Below are 19,792 nucleotides of genomic sequence, written 5' to 3'. Positions count from 1 at the left end.
TGTGGGCCATGTGGGCCACGCAGCCTTGTGTTTCTGCACAGCCTGGATTAATTGCTTTGTGGGGGTGCTCTAGGGGTGAGATTTCTCTGCGGCCCACCAAAATTTTCTCGCGGCCCTTGAACCCTTTTAAGTTGAGGATTGCTCACCCCCCCCACCCCCCCCGAGGCCTTTGGAATCACAAACCAAATTGAATAGAACCCCTGTCTCTCCTGGTCTCCAGGAACCAGCTGGATGGCCCGAGTGTCCAGCAGATGGTGGATCACTGATTCCATGAGATCCCTCCTTGATCCCCCCCTTGAGATGGGGCATCATACAAAGGCACTGGGGAGGGAAGAAACTCCCGAGAGAGACCTGACCATAAAATAGTCAGGATCCAAGCGTTCATCGTAATCTGTTCCCACCTATGCCAGAACAGTCCCAGACAGCCCCCTATAGGAGAGGAGGCTTGGGTGACACTTGTTGCATCTGAAAGCCCGAAAGGACCTTCTGTCATCTTGCCTCTGATGCCCTCAGGCGGCAAAGGACAGTCTATCGGCCTGAGATGAGGATCTTTGGAAGAAGGGCGTACTTTGATGGGAAAAGCTTGCCCCAGCTTCCCCCTGTTTAAAAGAGGGCATTCTGTAGTAGGGTGGAGACCTGTAATCAAAACAGGCAGGATCTTTCACTTGTCCCTGGTTTCCAACAAAAAAAAGGGATCCTCTCTCCCTTGAAGGGAGCAAACACCAGCTTCCATTTGTTTCTGGCGTCCATCTGCCAATTTCTTAGCCAGGTGAGCCTACATGCTGTTACAGATGAGGCCATGGCTCTAGAAGAAATTTTGGCTGACATGAGGTGGCATTAGCTGTCGATTGAGCTCTGGCTATTATCTTATTTAAGTCCTGATGCACCTTGAGGTCCTCAGGTGGGCTTCTACCCTGCAGCTGCCACAACCACCCATTAAATAAGGTAGACTCAGACCCACTGGGGCGAGTGTACCCCCCAGGGGACTCCCATTGCTTTTTAATCACATTCATAACGTCTGGAGCACAGGTACAGCATCCATCACAGATGCTTTCTCAGTGAATAGGTAATCTTCCTGATCCTCCCCCTCTGGGGGAAGATCCTGGGTGACCTTGTCCCTTTTTAAGATGAGCCGTGCTCTTAGCCTTAACCAGCAGAGTCTTGAAGAGAGCCAGCTGGAAAAGGTCCTTAAAGGAGGGAAGACCTGCTACCTCTGACTCCCCATCCGAAAAGCCCTCTCTGGAAGGAGGTCCCTCTTGGAAACATAAGACTGGCTTCTTTCCAAGGGGGATGCAAAATGATTTCTTTTCGGCTGTTCTGCATAAGCCTGCCCCTGCCCCTGAGGAACATCTCTGTTGGTGTCCAAACCAGGCAGCTGGCGCAGCTGGTTGACTTCAGCCTGAAATTCTTGTCTAATTGTTTGGGGGATCCAGGCTCTCATAAAGGATGGCATCTCTTGCCTGTGGGTCTCCTCAGACCGCAACCCAGCCAGGTGGCTTCAGACGCAGGTCTGGTTCTACTGGAGGCTTGGCTTCCAGGTACAGCAATCAAAAATCCTTGTGGTGGCTTTTTATTTATGATTATTATTTTATAATTATTATGAGTGGCTTTTCCCTTGATTTGGAGGTTTCCCTGCAAATGCTGAGTACTTGAGCCACCAGGAGATCAGGCAGTCAAATATTGTCTATCTGCCAATTGGTTTTCCTGCCTGCCATCTTGTGGGAACAGAGGAGAGATGGCTCTGTTTTCAGCCATCTTGGAGTCTCTCACCGCCTTATCAAACTCCTTATCTAGGGCTTTTTGTCTATGCCTGGCCTGCCTATCCTCTGCCCTAGAGGGTCTTTTAGGGCAGGGATCCCCAACCACCGGTCCCTGGACCGGTACCGGTCCGTGGATCATTTTTTACCGGGCCGCAAAGCTTGGGCGCCACCATCTTGTTTCGACGGCGCTTCCGGGTTTTCGTTTGCTTCCAGGTTTTCGGTTGGAAAGTGCTTCTGGGTTTTCAGTTGGAAAGCGGCGTTTGGGTGCTCGCGCCTTAGTTTCGTCGAAGAGGGTGGGGGCAGCTTCGAACGAAGAGCCGTCCCGATGGTGGTGGAGTCTCGCGTTACTCAGGTACCAGTCCGTGGAAGAATAAATAATCGTGAAACCGGTCCGTGGTTCAAAAAAGGTTGGGGGCCACTGTTTTAGGGGATAGGGTCCTAGCTCTGATCCTAGCTGCTGCCTCCAGCCCAGCAGACCTGGACTTAGTTAACAGATAACAGATAAACAGAGTTGGAAGGGACCTTGTAGGTCATCTAGTCCAACCCCCCACCCAAGCAGGAGACCCTACACCATTTCTGACAAATGGCAATCCAATCTCTTCTTGAAAGTCTCAAGTAATGGCGCTCCCACAGTTGATCCCCTTGCAGCTCTCTCCCTACTCTGCTGAGGACCTGATAATTCTTGACCAGCTCCCCGGGTGGCCATTTTGAGCCCGCCAAAAATAATTGTCACTGACAGGGAGAGAGAAAAGGAAAAAAGGGGGCAAAAGAAAAATAAAAACAAAATTTATTTGATCTAAAGCTTCTGCTTTGGTCACAACAGCTGTCCACCACTTCAGGAGGCTAGTGCGACCCAGAAGTGGTGAGCTCAGCACAGCTCCACAATTTAAGGCAAGAGTCAAGGCAAAAAGGAAAAAAAACAAAACAAAATGGCTGACTCTTTAAAATTTCTACAAGCCCTGACAGATCAGAGGCTTGCAAGCCAGTGCTGGCTGAACTGCAATCAATTTGGCAGTCTCAAGCATCTCACAGCTGCCACAGTGCTCTGGTGACTGGACAGGGGGTCAGGATTCAATCCAGATGGCCAGTACCCCCCCAAGGGACAATCCTGGAGACAAACTGCAGAATTGTCCTGAAACATCTGAAATGGCCGACGCCAAAAAGGGGCAGAAGCGCCTCACGGTTTTCACAGCTAACACAGATAAATAAGAACGGACCAGGAGAAAGTGAGTTGAATGAGACACTGATTCCCCCCCCCCCAAGCCCGGGCCATATGGGCTTTCAGGGGCACCTCCAACCAAATTTACAATCACAATTCCAAAAAAACCAGTCCACCAGCCAAGAAATTTTTTTAAAAGGCAGTCAAAAAAACGCAAAAAACAAAAGTGCTAACCAGCAAGCCGGTTAGCTGTCAAACCTGCTCTAAGCCTCTCGAAGAGAAAAAACTCAATCCAGGGGATGATTCTTCTACAATCTTAACTATTCAGAGCTCTTAAAGGGTGGTCTGAACATGCTGAGACAGAGTGAAGAACTGGGGACCGTTACCGGGGGTCCTTAGTTTTTCAACTCGGTCTGCAGAGCTATGAGACTAGAGACTACCCATCCTGGATTCTCCCTTCAGCTCAGTGGAGAAGTTAGGAATTGATTCCTAAGCTAACAGGTTTCAAATTTCTCATTTTCCCATTTTAAGTGAACTGACTCACCTGATAACCAGCTTACAGGAAATTTAGGAGAAACAGAATCGAAGAGTTTTTGTCATAATGCAAGAAAAATTACAGTACATTGGTTTTAAACTGAAATTAGTTCACTTGCTGACATTCTTGCAGCATTTTCCACTTCATCTTCATACCATAAATCTTGCTAAAGAAACTCTGTAAACGTGCTTGGGAAAGACTCACTTTCAAGTCAAAGAACTACCGAAAAGGCTGGAACTAGATTATGTTGCCTATTTCCCAGGCTGTATTATCCACATTATTTTTAAAAGCTTTTTTATTTAAAAAGAGAAAGTGGAAGCATTATCAGGTGTTTAAAAAATCAGCCTCAAGAATAATCTTGTGAAAAATACTTCTGGATCCCACATATAATTCCAGGGTCTTTTTGAAGATAAAAAGAAGCTGTAGCCCAAAATTCTATATAAAATCATACACATCTGCTCAGAAGAAAAGATAAAAATAATTTGGCATAATAGAGAGCATCCAAAAGATTAGACAAGATTATGGGGAGCTATTTTATCCATTTACTTTCTAGTAAATAGACTTTTTATACCTGGCCGTGCCCACCACGGCAAACATTTTGAGAATATTCAAAATATATCCAAATGGCCTTAAATATTTGGAGATCCCTGCCATACCATAGCACCATGCTGGTTCTGAAAAGTATTTTTATATATCATAACATGCTCTGCAGTAATCTTCCCCAAAGTGGTACACTCCAGATATTTTGGATTATAAATTCTTGTATATGATGGGAGCTTTAGACTGAAATGATGCATATGCTAGGTCCTTCCTAGTCAATACATTAACTTTTTGGCATCCTCTAGTATTTTCTAAATGCCATAGAGGAATTCTTCCAAACAGCTAAGCATTTAATTTTTTGCTTTGTTTCATTTTCCAGTCATCAATAATCTACTCTTTGGCAAGAATACTGTTTCATCACCCAATGTGGTTGCATCTTGGAATTATATTACTTTTATCTGCCTTCCTGCTTTGCTTCCCAATCTTCATTCAAAATTTGAATTTCAGAAACTATACACATTCATTTAAAAACTCTCATAATCAGTCTCCACATGCTCATTCTGTAACATGAAAATAGTAAGAAAAGGGTACTGGCACAACTCAAATTCCTACACATCTCCTCATATTAGAAGCCTACTTGACTTATATAGATTCCTCAAACAAGTAAGAATCTTAACCTTTCAAAGTTTTAAATCATACTACTCAAAGCTAACACAGCCTTGTCCTTGTTGAAGACAAAGGACTCATCTCTAATCTAATCCTTGGGTCAAGAAATGATTCAAAAAAGTTCATGTTTTATATGGATTCATATCTCAGATGGATTTTTATCTTTCCCCCATCACATAATCTTCCTCCCACAACATAATTTCTAGAAAACTCCAGATGTGTCCCTGAACTTGGGCTTTCATAATCTTTTTAAGTCATGGATGCAATCAATCTACCATAACACTTTTAAAAATCACATTAAAACAGATTCCAATTATCTCCACTGTAATTTTATAATATTCCTGAGAATCTTCTTTGGCTATTATAAATAGTACTCTCGGCCTGTCCAAACTAGGAGAGACACTGTGTGAGGTTACTGAAATTTCAGATTTAGCAAACTGGCAATACTTCTATCATTTTGTATTTTTTTTAAATGCTTGTAACTTTTGAGGATTTGGGAGTATCATGTGGAAAGAGAATAATATTTTAGTATCTGTGACAATAGATTTTACCACTCCAGTTTAGCAAACAGGCTGGTAGTATCAGAATGAACTAAAGTTTAATGATTCATTTTAAGGCAAGCACAAGGGAATCACAAATAAACCAACTACAAGTAGTCCTCAATTTATGACATTGTTTAGCAATCATTCAAAGTTCCCTGACTTCACTGAATGGTCAGGTGACTGTATTTGGCAACTGCATTTATGGGTCTTTGCAGCATCTCATGGTCACATGACCTTATTTTATGACAGTTTTGACAAAAATTGGAATTTGCTTCCAGCTTTCGGCAAAACTGGCCCATAGCAAACCATTTATTTGCTAAACAAGATGTGGCATTCATTTAATGACCACTCCCAAAAAGGTTGGTCACATGAGTGATCTGATTTACAGCCATGATGGGTAGGCTCCATTGCTGTCATAACTTAAGGACTATCTACATGTCACTAGACACCATGCCTAGTACTGTAGTACATCCTGTAGAAATCTTCCCCAAGCTGGTAGCATTCATATATGGACTACAAATCTTACAATTTTTAATCATGTTTTAGAAGTTATTATACTAAAATCATTTTTAGCATTCAGAAATATGTTTACCTTACTGTTTTAACAACCACAGTATTTTGATTGAAATTGAAGATATTCTTTGCTTCAGTTGCAAGAGCAGCCAACATTACAAAAGGAACAAATGAACGATGATTTGTTTCAGAAAGTTGGGGGTTCGCTCACACAAGTAAAGTTTAAATTTTCATTGTTCCTGACAATGTTGACCTGGCATTGTAAATATTCCCTGCAGCTAGAAAAAGTCATAACTGCAAGAATGAACAAAGATGAAGAAATCTTAAAGGCAGCCAGGGCCGAGTTAAATGAAGCTAGACGCCAGTGGCATCATATGCAGATCGAAATAGACTCTCTTCATGCCATGGTAAGTGTAAGCAAACAGCTACTCTAAAATTGTTTTCAGAAAGAAAACATTTCTTCTTCTGTTAACTCACAAGTTTAAACATCTTTATTATTCCTTCTAATAAGAATTGTTCTTTGGGGATTTAAAAGGGCGTTGAGATGCTTGTTCTCTATGAGCTGTGAATGGGCGTTGGTAGAAGTTACCATGAACGCCCTATCTATGCTGCGAGAGAGCCCAGGATGGGTTGACTCCTTCCTATGATGTCATAGCTGAGTCTGTACTAAGATATAAAAGCCAGCCCCTGGGAGAGACCCCAGCTTTGGTGAAGATACTTGACAGACTGAAAGGTGTCTCTGAAAACCCAAAATAAATACAGAAATATGTCTTACCCTCTCCGGATGAATCAAGGGAGGGGCTGGGCTCTCTCGCAGCAGAGATAGAAAGGGCGTTCACAGTAACTTCTACCAACGCCCATTCTCCTCCATGCTGCATCGAGAGCCCAGATGGGACATACCAAAGCTTGCATGTCCACGGGCGGGTCCTCGTCTGGCTCAACACACCGACTGTGGAACCACTCGTTGAAGCACTCGTCTGCCGAAGGCTGCAGTCGCCAAGGCAAAAGCATCCAGACGGTAGTGTCTGATGAAAGGAGATGGGGATGTCCATGTGGCCGCATGACAAATCTCCTCCAAGGATGCTTGGGTCGCCCAGGCAGCAGAAGTGACCGCGCTTCTGGTAGAGTGCGCCGTCAGACCTCGGGGAACCAGAAGGGCCACAGCTTTGTAGGCCTGCTCAATGCAAGACCTGACCCACCTGATAATAGAAGGAGAAGAGGCCTAGAAGGAGAAGAGGCCCCAAGTGAGAAGGGAAAAAAGAAACAAACATGGCTTCTGACTTCCTGAAGGAGAAAGTGTGCTTAATGTATATTCTAAGAGCCCTTCTTACGTCTAGCGTGTGCCACTGCCGCTCTAAGTCATGGTGCGGAAGAGGACAGATGTCAGGCAAAACAATGTCCTGGGACCTGTGAAACCAGGTGTTAACCTTCGGAATACATGAGGGGTCCAGACGAAGAACAACCCTATCATCGTGAAAGGAACAAAGGTCCTGTCTGATGGAAAGAGCAGCAAGCTCGGAAACCCTCCTGGCAGAAGTGATGGCAACAAGGAACACTACCTTCAGAGTCAGGAAACGGAGAGACACTGTTCTAAGGGGTTCAAAGGGGGACTTTGTAAGGGCATTAAGGACCAAATGAAGGTCCCAGGAAGGATACCCATGAACCACCGGAGGGTGCAGGTTGGAAGCCCCTTTCAAAAACCTCCTGACTGAAGTGTGATGGGATAAGGAAGGAAGCAAACCCCATGAAAGGACTGAGGAGAGGGTCACAACCTGCCTGCATAAGGTGTTGGGGGCCAACCTTTCTCCAGCCCATGCTGAAGGAAGCTAAGAACTTCTGCCAACTGGGCTGAAGCAGGAGAAAGACCCTCCCTGAGGCACCATTGGGAAAAAGCCTTCCAGGTGGCATCATAGATGCACCTTGTAGAAGGTCTGCGAGAAGCCAGGATAGTGAAGATGACCCTTTCTGGAAGGTCAGCCTCTTCTAGCCACTGCCGCTCAAGTGCCACATGGTCAGCTTGAACCACAGGGTGGAGCAGGGCTCCTGGTGAAGGGAGGTTAGATGGGCAGGGATCCTCCAAGGAGAAGCCACTGATAGGTTGACCAGGTCCACAAACCAGGGCATCCTTGCCCAATAGGGTGCCAGGAGGAGCTCCGCACGTTCCTCCAACCTCTTCCGAATTACTGCCGGAATGATGGGAAGCGGGGGAAAGGCATAGAGGAGACCCTTGGGCTATCTGCACCGAAGAGCATTGGTCCCCTCCACTCCCTGGCAAGGAAACCTGGTGAAGAATCTGGTCACTTGGGCATTTTGAGGAGTGAAGAAAAGATCCACCTCCGGTGTTCCAAATCTGAGGGAAAGATCCCTGAATAGAGATGGAGGAATGGACCATTCTGCCTGGTTGACTAGGCTTCTGCTGAACCAGTCGCCTGGGAGTTGCCGACCCTGGAGATGTGGTCTGCCGAGATCGATAACAGGTGTTCCTCTGCCCATAACCCCAACCGTAGAGCCTCTCTCATGAGGGCTTTGGTCCTCGTCCCCCCTTGCCGGTTGACATGAGCCTTTGCGGCCATGTTGTCCGTAAGGACTAGAACATGAGAGCCGGTCACTGATTGCCTGAAATGCTTGAGAGCTAGAAAAATGGCTCTGAGCTCTAGCCAATTTATGGGAAGGGTCTGTTCGGATCTGGACCAAATGCCCTGAGTATCTGGCCCTGCATATGGGAACCCCAACCCAGGAGGCTGGCATCGGTGGTTATCACTAGCCTGTCTCAGATGAGTGCCTGGTTCCTGCTCGTTGGTAGGGAAGCAGGAACCATTAGAGGGCTCGGGAGTGGAGCCGAGCCCACGGGACGATGCCAATACAGGAAACCATCTCCCCCAAAAGTTTGGACAGCAGCAACAGGGGGACAATTTGATGTTGCTGGATCTGGCTGATGATCTCTGCAAGGCTCTTTCCACGAGCTGGGGACAGGAAAACCTGGCACGACATGGTATCGATGACTGCTCCCAAGTGTTGCAATTTGGTTGTAGGAGAGAGCTGGCTCTTTTTAGTGTTGATGGAAAATCCGTGGCTCTGGAGACATGATAGGGTAATTTGCAGATCCCGATGGGTCGCAAGGATGGAAGAGGAAAGAATCAAAATATCGTCCAAGTAGCATTGGATCCTCACTGGAATAGAACGTAGAGATGCCACCAATGCTGCCAGAACCTTTGTGAAGACCCTTGGAGCTGATGAGAGGCCGAAGGGAAGTGCTCAATACTGGTAATGGGTATTCTGATAACAGAAACGGAGAAACTGGTGATGATGAGGCCAAATTGGGAGGTGGAGGTAAGCCTCAGTGAGATCAATGGAAGAGAGGAGGTCGCCCTCCCGAACGCTCTCTAAAATAGAATGCAGAGTCTGCATTTTAAATCGCCTGTATTTTACAAATTGGTTGAGAAATTTTAGATCAAGTATGGCTCGCCACCCCCCTGAGGCTTTGGGAACAATGAAAAGGCGAGAGTAAAGTCCACCTCCCTGTTGAGACGGGGGAACAGGTTGAATAGCCCTGATTTCAAGAAGGTGCTGAATGGCCTGATTCATGAGGGCTTGCCTGGAAATGTCCCAAGACAGGACAGATCAAAAAAAATTTGGGGGGTAGGGTTAGGAAGTCCAATTGTAACCCTGACCTAATAGTGCTGAGCACCCAGGCGTCCGCCGTTGACTCCTCCCATTTGGAGGCAAAGAAGGCTAGGCAACCTCCGATGGGTGGGGAGAACGAGGGATTACTTAGAGCGACAGAAGGAACGACCCCCTCCCCCCCGAAAGGGCCGTTTACCAGAAGGTTGTTGCCTGCCAATGTTTCCACCTGTTGGTCTTGGCGTTGGGAATATGGCCTGTGAGAGCAGGGGAAGCGAGATGAGGTCTCCGCTCGGAAGGCAGGAGGGCGATAAGGAGCAGGGCGATAGTCGGCTTTCTTCCCAGAGAAAGAGAGAATTTTACGTTTATCTCTGGTTTCGATGAGATAAGGTTCCAGAGCATCACCAAAAAGCTTATCGCCTGCGAATGGAACTTAAGCCAGCTGCCATTTTCAGCGTGACTCTGCCTGCCAATTTCGGAGCCATAAAAATCTTCTTGCTGCGACAGAAGTTGTCATGGCCTTGGATGTAAATTTGGTGGAATTGAGAGTGGCATCCGCAGTGAATTCCGCTGCTGCAATAAACTTATTAAGGTCTTGGTGAGACCGAAGGTCAGAAGCAGGCAATCTATTCTGGAGTTGGCGCAGCCACCGTAAGGATGCCCTGGTGAAGAAGGATGCTGCTGTTGAAGCCCGAACAACCCAAGCAGCAGCCTGGTGATTGCGCTTGAGGGTCTGTTCAGAACATTTATCATCCGGTTTCAGGATATCTTCTGGCTCTGTGGGAGTGCCAGAAGATGAGAACGAGGCCAGAACCGGAATACCAACAGAAGGCACTGCCAGGGCATTGTCCAGAACTGTGCTGACATTGTAGAAACGCTTATGTAGAGAAGATAGGCGAGGACCTGCCGAAGGAGAAGCGCACTGTTCCTTGACCATGTCCAGGAACAAAATGGGAGAAGGCAAAACCTCTGCATGCACTACAGGCTTGGAGAAGAGCGAATCCCCTTGGCTAGAGGGATTTCCTTGTAGCTCGGGAGCCACTTCCTCTGGAGACAGCTTGGCACTGACCAAGGCCTTGCTGAGTAATGGTCTGAAGAGAGTAGGTTTGAAGACCAATGCAGAGGATGTCTGCTCTGGGCGAGAATCCTCTTCCTCTGAAAGATTTTGGTCAAAAATCTCACCCTCTTCACACTCTGAATGAGAAGAGTAACTGTGTTCAGATGGTGAAGGCCTTCCTTCCTCATCAACCTCCTCCCATTCTGGTAGATAAGAATGGACCCTGAGGTCCTGAGGCCTGTGTAAATCAGGATGATGAGGCAAGGAACTTATACACTGAGAAGGGAGAAGGGCCTGAACCCTTTCCAGAGGTTGAAGAATTTGCTTGAACCCTTCAGCCAATCCCTGCCTAATGGCTGATGAGACTACATCTTGGATATCCCTCAAAGGTAGAGGCAGAAGGCCCGCTGCTGTGGGAGTGAAGGTGGCTTCAGGCCTAGATTGAGGAGCGATTCGAGGCCTGGAGGGAGGGGGAGGACCATAGGACACAGAAGCCTGTTGGAAATAAGGCCCAGATCTGCTTAAATCCTGAGGATCTGACTGTACAGCAAGAGCCTCAGGAGACCAGGATGGAGGATAGAAAGGCTCATAGATAACTTCTCCTCCCGTGGGAGGGCTTGGTTGGGGTCCACGAGTATCACCTGAAACATGCTGTAGTTGCACTCCCTTCTGTTGAATAGTTGAACTGCCTCTCTAGAGCTGCATGTCTGCGCTTCTCTGCCCTCAATTCAGCCCGAGTTGCCTTCTTAGGGGCTAGAACCTTAGCTTTGATTTTAGCAGCCACCTCCCTCTGGACTGATTGCGTGCGTTGCCTATGTCTTTTTCTCCTATTGGGCTTAAGAGACTGTTCCACTGGGGGGGGGAAGCTCTGCCAGAGCCTTATCTTGCTCCATTTGTAAAATAAAGGCTCTTGTGTTGGAAAGAAGCTGTTTAGAAATTTTTCTATTAAGCCCCTTAGGCTATAAATGGCCCCCGGGCTTACAAAATGGCCACTCACCTTGTGGTGGAAGGCTTGACTGCTGACTACAGGAAAACAGGCTCCAAGATTGAAGAATCGCTCCTTAGGCTATATAGAGCCCCAAGCGAAGTCAGCAAGGGAAAAACACAGCAACCAGCTACACGATCAGCTGGCTGGAGCTCTTATCAGTTTGCCGATCATGTTTACGATCGCTCCAAACTGCAGGCATGGGGGAGGTCTGCAGACGCTGCCCAGCTTGCCTGCACAGAGCTCTGTGACGCTGCTCCCTGCTATCTAACAGAATGCTTTCAGAGACACAGCTACTGACTGAAAGGAGCTGAGTCAAAAGCTGGGGTCTCTCCTGGAGGCTGGCTTTTATATCTTAGTACAGGCTCAGCTATGACATCATAGGAAGGAGTCAACCCATCCTGGGCTCTCGATGCAGCATGGAGGAGAAGAGCATCCAATAGTGGGAGGTGCTTCAGTCTCTTCATGTATAGGCTGGGTTTAATTTGTGGGATGCTCCTCCTTCTCCACAGGACTCCTCCCAAGCATCCCCCAGTTTTGGCAAAGACAAGGTGATGAACACCCTCGCCCCATATGCCCTATCAAATCGTTGGCAGGAACAGGACCCCAGTAGACGGAAATTGGGTGGAGCTGGATGCTCTTCATAGCTCACAGAGAACGGGCGTCTCAGATAAGTACCAGCACCCTTTCTCCCATGAGCTTTTCAGAGCATCCACCAGTAAGACATACCAAAGCTTGGCTTGTGCTATAGGAGGGTCTCTGTCTGGCTTGGAGTCCCCTCCTGGGCCTTATGGACCCGTTGCAAAACTCTCCTGCCAAATGAATCCTCAGCTGAGGCAAAGATATCTATTTTATAGTGCCTAATGAAAGATGATGGAGAGGCCCAAGTTGCTGCCTGACAAATTTCTGTTATTGGCGCTTGCATAGCCCACGCTGCCGATGTTGCGGCGCTTCTGGTTGAATGTGCTGTTGTGCCCCTGATTGAGTCTCGTATGTTTTAGCTTTCGCAGCCCTTAACCATCTGCCTATTGTAGAAGATGAGACTTTGCGTCCTTGAGTGGTTGGCTGAAACGAAATGAAAAGAGCCTCCGTTTTTCTGAAATATTACTATTAATATTATTAATATTTATACCTTATGTGTGTTTGTGTGTGTGTGTGTGTGTGTGTGTGTATTTGGATTGTCAATAGTACAGCTAATTTATTGAAATTCCAAATTAACCAAATTGAGAACGCTTAACAGGCCAGAATAATAAAAGAAGGCAAAATTACTGGCCTACAACAGCTGCCCTGCACAGGCGGGCATAGGCCTTGGTGCTCGCTGTTGTGCTGCTGGGATAGTTGTGGATTAGTTGTGGAATAGTTGTGAGGGTTAAGCCAACTAATTATATCCAACAGGTGGCCTTGAATATGAAAAAACGAGGGTTCAAATTTCCCCTGGGTTCCTAAGGAGAAACCACTACTCGGGGAAACTACCTCACACAGCCTGGAAACAATTTGCACTCAGCGCAGCCACACAGTCTACAGTAAACACAATGGCGTCTGGCCGTTAACTTTTGACATGCACGTTAATTCCAGTGGCAATCTCCTGTTGTGTGAGGGATTTGTCTCAGACGGCTTCCTCCTCACACCTAGACGGCGGGGAAGGATGAAAAAATGGGCACTTATGCCCCCCATCCCAAGGCGGCGTTCTTAAAGGGAGAGCGATACAACTTGGCTGTTAGAGTAAAACAACACCGCATCGTTGATAGCAATCTGATCGTAACGGCACAGCTATCGCTATGGCAAGGGTTGTATTTAGCGGTTGGGGGAGGCGTGGTTCGAAGCCGAAGCCTCCAACCACTTCGGGGCTCCGAGAGCGCTTCCCGATAATGCGAGCGATCTCCGACAGCCAAATGGAAAAGGCAATCGTCGGTAGCTCGTCAGCTCACTAGAAGCTGGAGCCTTAAGGACGAATTAGCTATCTCCAAACCTGAATTTTAAGGTATTTTCCTGTTTTGGCCAAGGAAGAAACAAAAGCACTGCCTATCCTCAATGAGGCTGAGCCAAAACTGGGGGATGCTTGGGAGGTGTCCTGTGGAGGAGGAGGAGGAGGAGGAGGAGCATCCCACAGATGAAGCCCAGCCTATACATGAAGAGACTGAAGCACCTCCCACTACTGGATACTCTGAACAGCTCATGGGAGAATAAGGAGACAAAAATGTTCTTCCATATTAAAGTTTTTGGAGGAATTTAAATTAAAGCATAAGCTTATTATTACACATAAATATATATTTCTATATAGTCCCCCTGATTCTGTGTAATGCACAACTATATTAAACTTCAAAATTGTACTAGGAATACTATTGTTTATTGTTTTCTGTCTCTCATATTTATTTATGACCTTTCATAGTTGTAGGATACTGTACTCTCTCTCAGATATTCTTCACTGCACAAATTGATTTGTTGGTAGGGTTTTTTAAAGGCATTTGTAACGATTTATACTATTTTTAATTTTTGTAGACATTTTATGCAAATGAAAACTACTCTGGGAATACTTGAAATCAAATATGTATAAATCAAATATGTATGGATTTCAATAAGTATAATACATATATTTATATCCTTCATTAACCAGTATTTTTAACCAAGGCTATCACAATCTAAAAAACCCAACAATAACGAATGACATTTGGAGAAATTTTACCAGAACTACACGATTCAAAACTATAGTCAGGAAGTTGGAGAGAAGAAATGTCAAGAAACTTCCATCAGGTCACTTGTATAAGTCTCCTGGCTTATATATACTCTGTGTGTGTGTGTGTGTGTGTGTCTGTGTATCATACATGATATAAGCATATTCATCTAGTAAATTGTACAAGTCAATTGTTTTTTTTTATGGTTTATAATACACTGTTTAAATATAGATTTCATTATATTTAATAGAAATTTCAGATTTGGGTTTTTCTGAAAGTAAGCTGTTGCTGAATGATTTTAAATGGTTTTGGTTTGTTTGGAAGTATACCTTGGCATTTTAATCAGAAACTTCATATAATAGGAAAGGGGATTGGAGAATTCGCTACAGGCCACAGAACTACGATACCAAACACAGCTCAAGCACTTGGAAACAGAGATTGAGGATCTGGAGAAGGAGCTCCAAGAAGTGCGGCAAGACATCGAAAAACAGCTCCAGCAACATGAAATATTATTAAATTCCAAGATGAGACTTGAGCAGGAAATAGCTACCTATCGCAGTTTGCTGGAGAAAGAAGAGAAAAGGTACCTCTGCCTAAATCAAAGTGACTGAGATTGTTAACTACTTTGCATTAGTTGCAATATGACTCAGGGATGTGTACACACCAGGATTCTTTTTATTAGTGTTTTGTAGAACAAACTACAGTGGCTTGGATTCATACATAAACCTAAGTCATGTATATCAAGGCAAAATCAAGCCAAGCCCATTATACCTCTCTGTTGTATAGGAATCAGATCAGTGAAACAAACAAAAATGTCTCATTGCCTAATAATGAATTGAGGAAATTCTGGAATGGAATAGAATTTCTGGGAGAACTGAACACTGAGATGGAAGAGATGATTTGAGAGATTTATTTATTAATCAAATTTATATAGCCATCTAGTGCCAAGTATTGATATGGGCAGCTACAGGTAGTCCTTGACTTAAAACCGCAATTTCCATTGCTAAGCGAGACAGTTGTTAAGTTTTGCCCCATTTTGCAACCTTGGAACCCCTCATAAATATGAGTCAGTTGCCAAGTATTTGAATTTTGATCACATGACCATGGAGATGCTGCAACAGTCATAAGTGTGAAAAACGGTCATAAATCATTTTTCGGTGCTGTTGTAACTTTGAATGGTCACTAAACAAATTGTTGAAAGTTGAGAGCTACCTGTATATAAATTTGATCAATAAATAAAAAAATTAAATATTGGACATCAGCATCTGGTATGTGATGATATCACATGTGTCACAGTATGCATACTATATGAATTATTAATGTATTTAATTTTCATTATAATATCATGACATGCTATCAGTTGCCGCCAAACAATACCCATGTTGGGGAGAAAGAGAACAGTTAGATAATTAGACAATTAGAAAGCTGTTGATTTCTGGAGAGGCTTATGTTTAGATTTAGATTTAGATTATGTACTATAATCAGTATACAAACATGTTTTTGAGGTTAAGTATAAACCCAAATGGTTGCTTTTCCAGTTATTTTTGTATTCTGTTACTTTATGAGGTAACAAAATAGAACCACACTAAAGACTGAAACAACATACCATAGCATGTTCTTTCAGCATGGCATAGTTTCTCTTCCACAGTAGTAAAGAAAACGCATAACTAGTTATTAAAAGAAAACTTCTGAAAGAACAAGCTTATTTATTTTTATTTATTTGATTTGATTTTTGGGTTGCCTATCTTGTCTAGAGGAATCCCTGGGCAACTTACAAACATTAAAAACTGGTAAACATTAAAATAAACAATAAGTAACAGAATGATAATTTACAATTGAAAGATGGGGGAGAATGAATACAAAATATAGAGATGGGATCTTCTCTTAATCTGATAGCCACCTCCAAAGTAGTGTACCCTCTGGGATCCCAGGTAAACTGACAGAGCCAGGTCTTCAGACCCTAATGGAAGGTCTGGGCGGGGTGGGGTGGGGTTCAAGTTTTCAAACTCATGCATTCCCCCCCCCCCCCTCTTTTCCACTGAATGCAAAAGGAATAGTTTAAAAAGCCATCACTTTTATCTTTGTACTAACCATAATGATTGCTCATTGCTTTGGAACTTAAGAAATTGTTCATAAAACAAAAACCAAGAATATCTATTTTAGGTTCTATAACACAATGCAATCAAAATGGAAGTTTAGGATCATCTCTTATTCATGGACAAAAGTTGATGCAAGAAATAGATTCATCAAGTACATTCTCATAACAAACATAGTTTACTCAAACTATGAAACCATCAGTTGTTCAAGTTCAGATGTAACATATTACACATATGCAGAGTTTTTTGTCTACAGAATTAGTTCTTTCCTTGGCATATCACAACAGAAGAACCAGAAAGCTGATATCAGGTGTTGATACTAAATTCTCAATTCAAATATCAGGAAACTATGGCTAATTAAACTACCCATAAACTTCAACATAATGGTTCAATAAGAAAGATTATGTCTGAACTGGGCCTTTGCAGGGATAAAGAACTGATTTTCTATATAGCCCCATAACCCCAAAGGAAGTCAGCTGGAAAGTATACTCAATGATGGATAGACCTGAAATCAGAGTTATATGTTAAGTATGAGGCATGGGCGTAGAAACGGAGACAAAACTGCTTCTTGTGAACTTCAGCTCTTTATTTAAAGCATGATAACAGAGACAAAAACCCCCGGATAGCGGCCGCCCTTTTATAGAGTGAACTGCTATCCGGATGACCAATGGATGTTGTTATAGGGTCTGAACCTCGTCCAATGGGACTCGGCCCTGCCAACAGCCAGTCAGATTGCTCGGAATTAACCAATCATAACTTGCCATTATAAGGGCCAATAGGAAGTGCAGGATTACGATCCTGCTATGCAAATGAATCTTTATTAATTACATTTCTTTAGTTCACAACACCCCTCCCCCCTGGGTTCCGTTTGACGGCTTTGGTGACGTAATCTCGCAGGTATGCAGGTTGTTTTACCTGCCTAGTTGATTTCCGCTGTTCCACCGGTTTTTGTTTAAAGTTCGGTTCCGGTGGAACGCAAGGCTCGTTTCCGCCCGGGGTTGCTTCCGCGATACTATCAGAGTCCCTTAAGTCCATTCCTGGATCGGGCGGGCCTGTTTCCGCTATGGTGTTCCTCTGCAGGGAGGATGGCCCCAATCCCAGACTTTCTTCAGGTGGCGCGAGCACTCGGTTTAGTGGCCGTCTGTCCTCGATTACGTCATCGTCTATGCGGTCTTCGTTCCCCTCGGTATTCCCTCCCCCCTGAGTTTGGAAGTCCTGGACGATGCCTTCTTCCCAGTCGTTGCTCTGGGCATGGTGAATGCCGGCTAACTCAATCCCTAGTGGGGCGAACCATTGTAGGCCTAGTAAACTGGGCCGGTTGCCGTCGACAACAGTCAATGGGAGTGCTGCACTATGATTTCGGACTTGAGTCAAGCCAGCGACTGGAATCGTGTTCCCCTGGTAATCCCTGAGGACGATCCTCTGGATGCTGAGGTCCTGACGGCGGATGGTCGGGATGAGTTGTTTGAGGGCCTTCCAGGAGACCATCGAGAGGGACGATCCCGAATCGACTTCCATTTGGCAAGGTTGGTTTTCTATGGCGACTCTCACTCGGATTTTCTGTGCGTCTAGTAGCGAAGCGTGGCCGATGGTTGTCGTTTGGTGTGCCTCTTCCCGTTTTGCTTGAAGAGCCGGTGCTCTGTTTCTGTAGGAGTGGTTGTTTTCTTGGTTACCCAAGCGATGCCGGTTTACAAGAACATTTCTTGCGGTGTTCTCCCTTCGGCTTGGGTTGGATTCTCTCTTGCTTCTGCAGGCCCGTGTGATGTGGCCTCTCTTCCCACAGGCGTGGCAGAGTGCGTAGCGGAATTTGCAGTTGCTTCTCTTATGGTTGGCTCCACAACTTTGGCAGAGTGCGTAACAGAATTTGCATTTGTGCGGAGTCCTTAGAATTCGTGGACTCTGATTGTCCCGAATCCTGATGACTTCTTCTTCATCACTCTTCGGTTTGCGATTCTTTGTTGCCGGAAACTTCTCTAAACCTGGTGAAGTGTCACGGGCGAGTTGACGAGGCGATGCGTGGTTGCAGTGCCTTCGAGCAGCCGACTTCCTGGTTTCTTCTGCTGCAGTAGCATAGGTGACGGCTTTTGGAAAGCTGATGTTGTCTTTCTCCATAGGCCTTCTGTGCCCGTGTCGTGCATCTAATCCCGGAACTGGGCAGCTATGGCTTTTCTGTTGTTCCCTCTGGTAACACTCGTGTCTTCGGGCCAGTGTTGATGCTGTAGATGCATAATGAGCCTGAAGGAGGGGTGCGAGGGTGTCCCAACCCATTTCTGTTACTACAGCCGGTTTTGCGATTGCTTTAGCCACCCGGAATACGGCAGGCCCGCAGTACGTCAAAAACACCGCTCTTTTCTTGCTGGTGGACAGGTCCTCTAAATTGTTGGTTTCCAAGAATATCTGGAAACGTTCCATATACGACTCCCAGTCTTCTCTGTCTGGGTCAAAAGGAGCGGGTGGTATAGCACCACCTGACATCCTGTCGATGTAGGTGCGCTCTCAGCCACGTGCTTCGGTTGGTGCTCTGTAGGGTTTAGCCAGCTCTATTGTCTCCGCATCCCATCCTCGTCGCCAGTGTTAAGTATGAGGCATGGGCGTAGAAACGGAGACGAAACTGCTTCTTGTGAACTTCAGCTCTTTATTTAAAGCATGATAACAGAGACAAAAAACCCCGGATAGCGGCCGCCCTTTTATAGAGTGAACTGCTATCCGGATGACCAATGGATGTTGTTATAGGGTCTGAACCTCGTCCAATGGGACTCGGCCCCGCCAACAGCCAGTCAGATTGCTCGGAATTAACCAATCATAACTTGCCATTATAAGGGCCAATAGGAAGTGCAGGATTACGATCCTGCTATGCAAATGAATCTTTATTAATTACATTTCTTTAGTTCACAACAGTATATTTCATCCTTTTTCTTCTCTAGCTTTCTGCCACTCTCTTTCTCTGCCCAATTCCTTTCCTTCTGATATTTATACTCAGTGTAATACATGTAAATAATCCTAACCCTAACAACCTGTAGACTGCAGCATCCCAAAAACTATAGCATACCTAGAAAGAAACTAATAAAACCTGGCATCGATAATGCCTGAATGCAGATATTGTCCTGAATAAAGGACAAATTGTATTGAACAGACAGCATGCTCAACAAGAACACTGAGCATTAATAGGCACTCTAGCACAACCCACAGAATTCATCAAGATTTTATTCAGAAGATATAGCACTCTATTTTATCCTGTAACTTTTTTCTTTCTCTCCAGGTTTCATTATTTAAAACACGAAGAAACAAAAGATATCAGAAAACCTACAACCAGCCAAATAGCGTTTATTTTACCTTCATGTGAGTTTACTTAACACTAGACAATGAAATAATCCACTATTTTATGCAAACTTGTCTTAAAATGGGGCTCTCATTCATTTAAATGCAACTGGAAATATTCAGGATGGGCTTCAAAAATTTTAGCAAAGGATTCTCTGCCCGGTTGCTGGGTGGGCGTGGCCATGGTGGGCGGGGCCTAGTCGGCCTCCTGCACCACGGTGGGGAGGCATTTTTGCCCTCCTCATGCGCTGGAGGCTTTACTCGAGCCTCTGAGAAGGCAAAAACAGCCTCCCTGGTCTCCGGAGGGTCTCTGGAAGCCAGAAATGGG

General features: G+C 45.2%; 1 protein-coding gene and 1 long non-coding RNA gene across 2 annotated transcripts in view; one reads left to right on the top strand and one right to left on the bottom strand.

Annotated features, from left to right (window-relative positions):
* Positions 1-19,792, bottom strand: part of LOC113424385 (uncharacterized) — a 122,793-nt gene that overhangs the window by 74,289 nt on the left and 28,712 nt on the right. The gene's annotated exons all lie outside the window — the stretch shown is intronic.
* KRT222 (keratin 222) overlaps positions 1-19,792 on the top strand; it is a 49,507-nt gene that overhangs the window by 22,827 nt on the left and 6,888 nt on the right. The window contains 3 exon segments of the mRNA XM_087947984.1: positions 5,994-6,122; positions 14,413-14,633; positions 19,406-19,485. Coding sequence (XP_087804110.1) covers positions 5,994-6,122; positions 14,413-14,633; positions 19,406-19,485 — 430 coding nt within the window.

Source organism: Notechis scutatus, chromosome Z (assembly GCF_049901735.1).
Source record: "Notechis scutatus isolate UNSWTSFEM ecotype Mainland chromosome Z, rNotScu1.2, whole genome shotgun sequence".
NCBI lineage: Eukaryota > Metazoa > Chordata > Lepidosauria > Squamata > Elapidae > Notechis > Notechis scutatus.
This window is presented reverse-complemented; position numbering and strand designations above follow the sequence as displayed.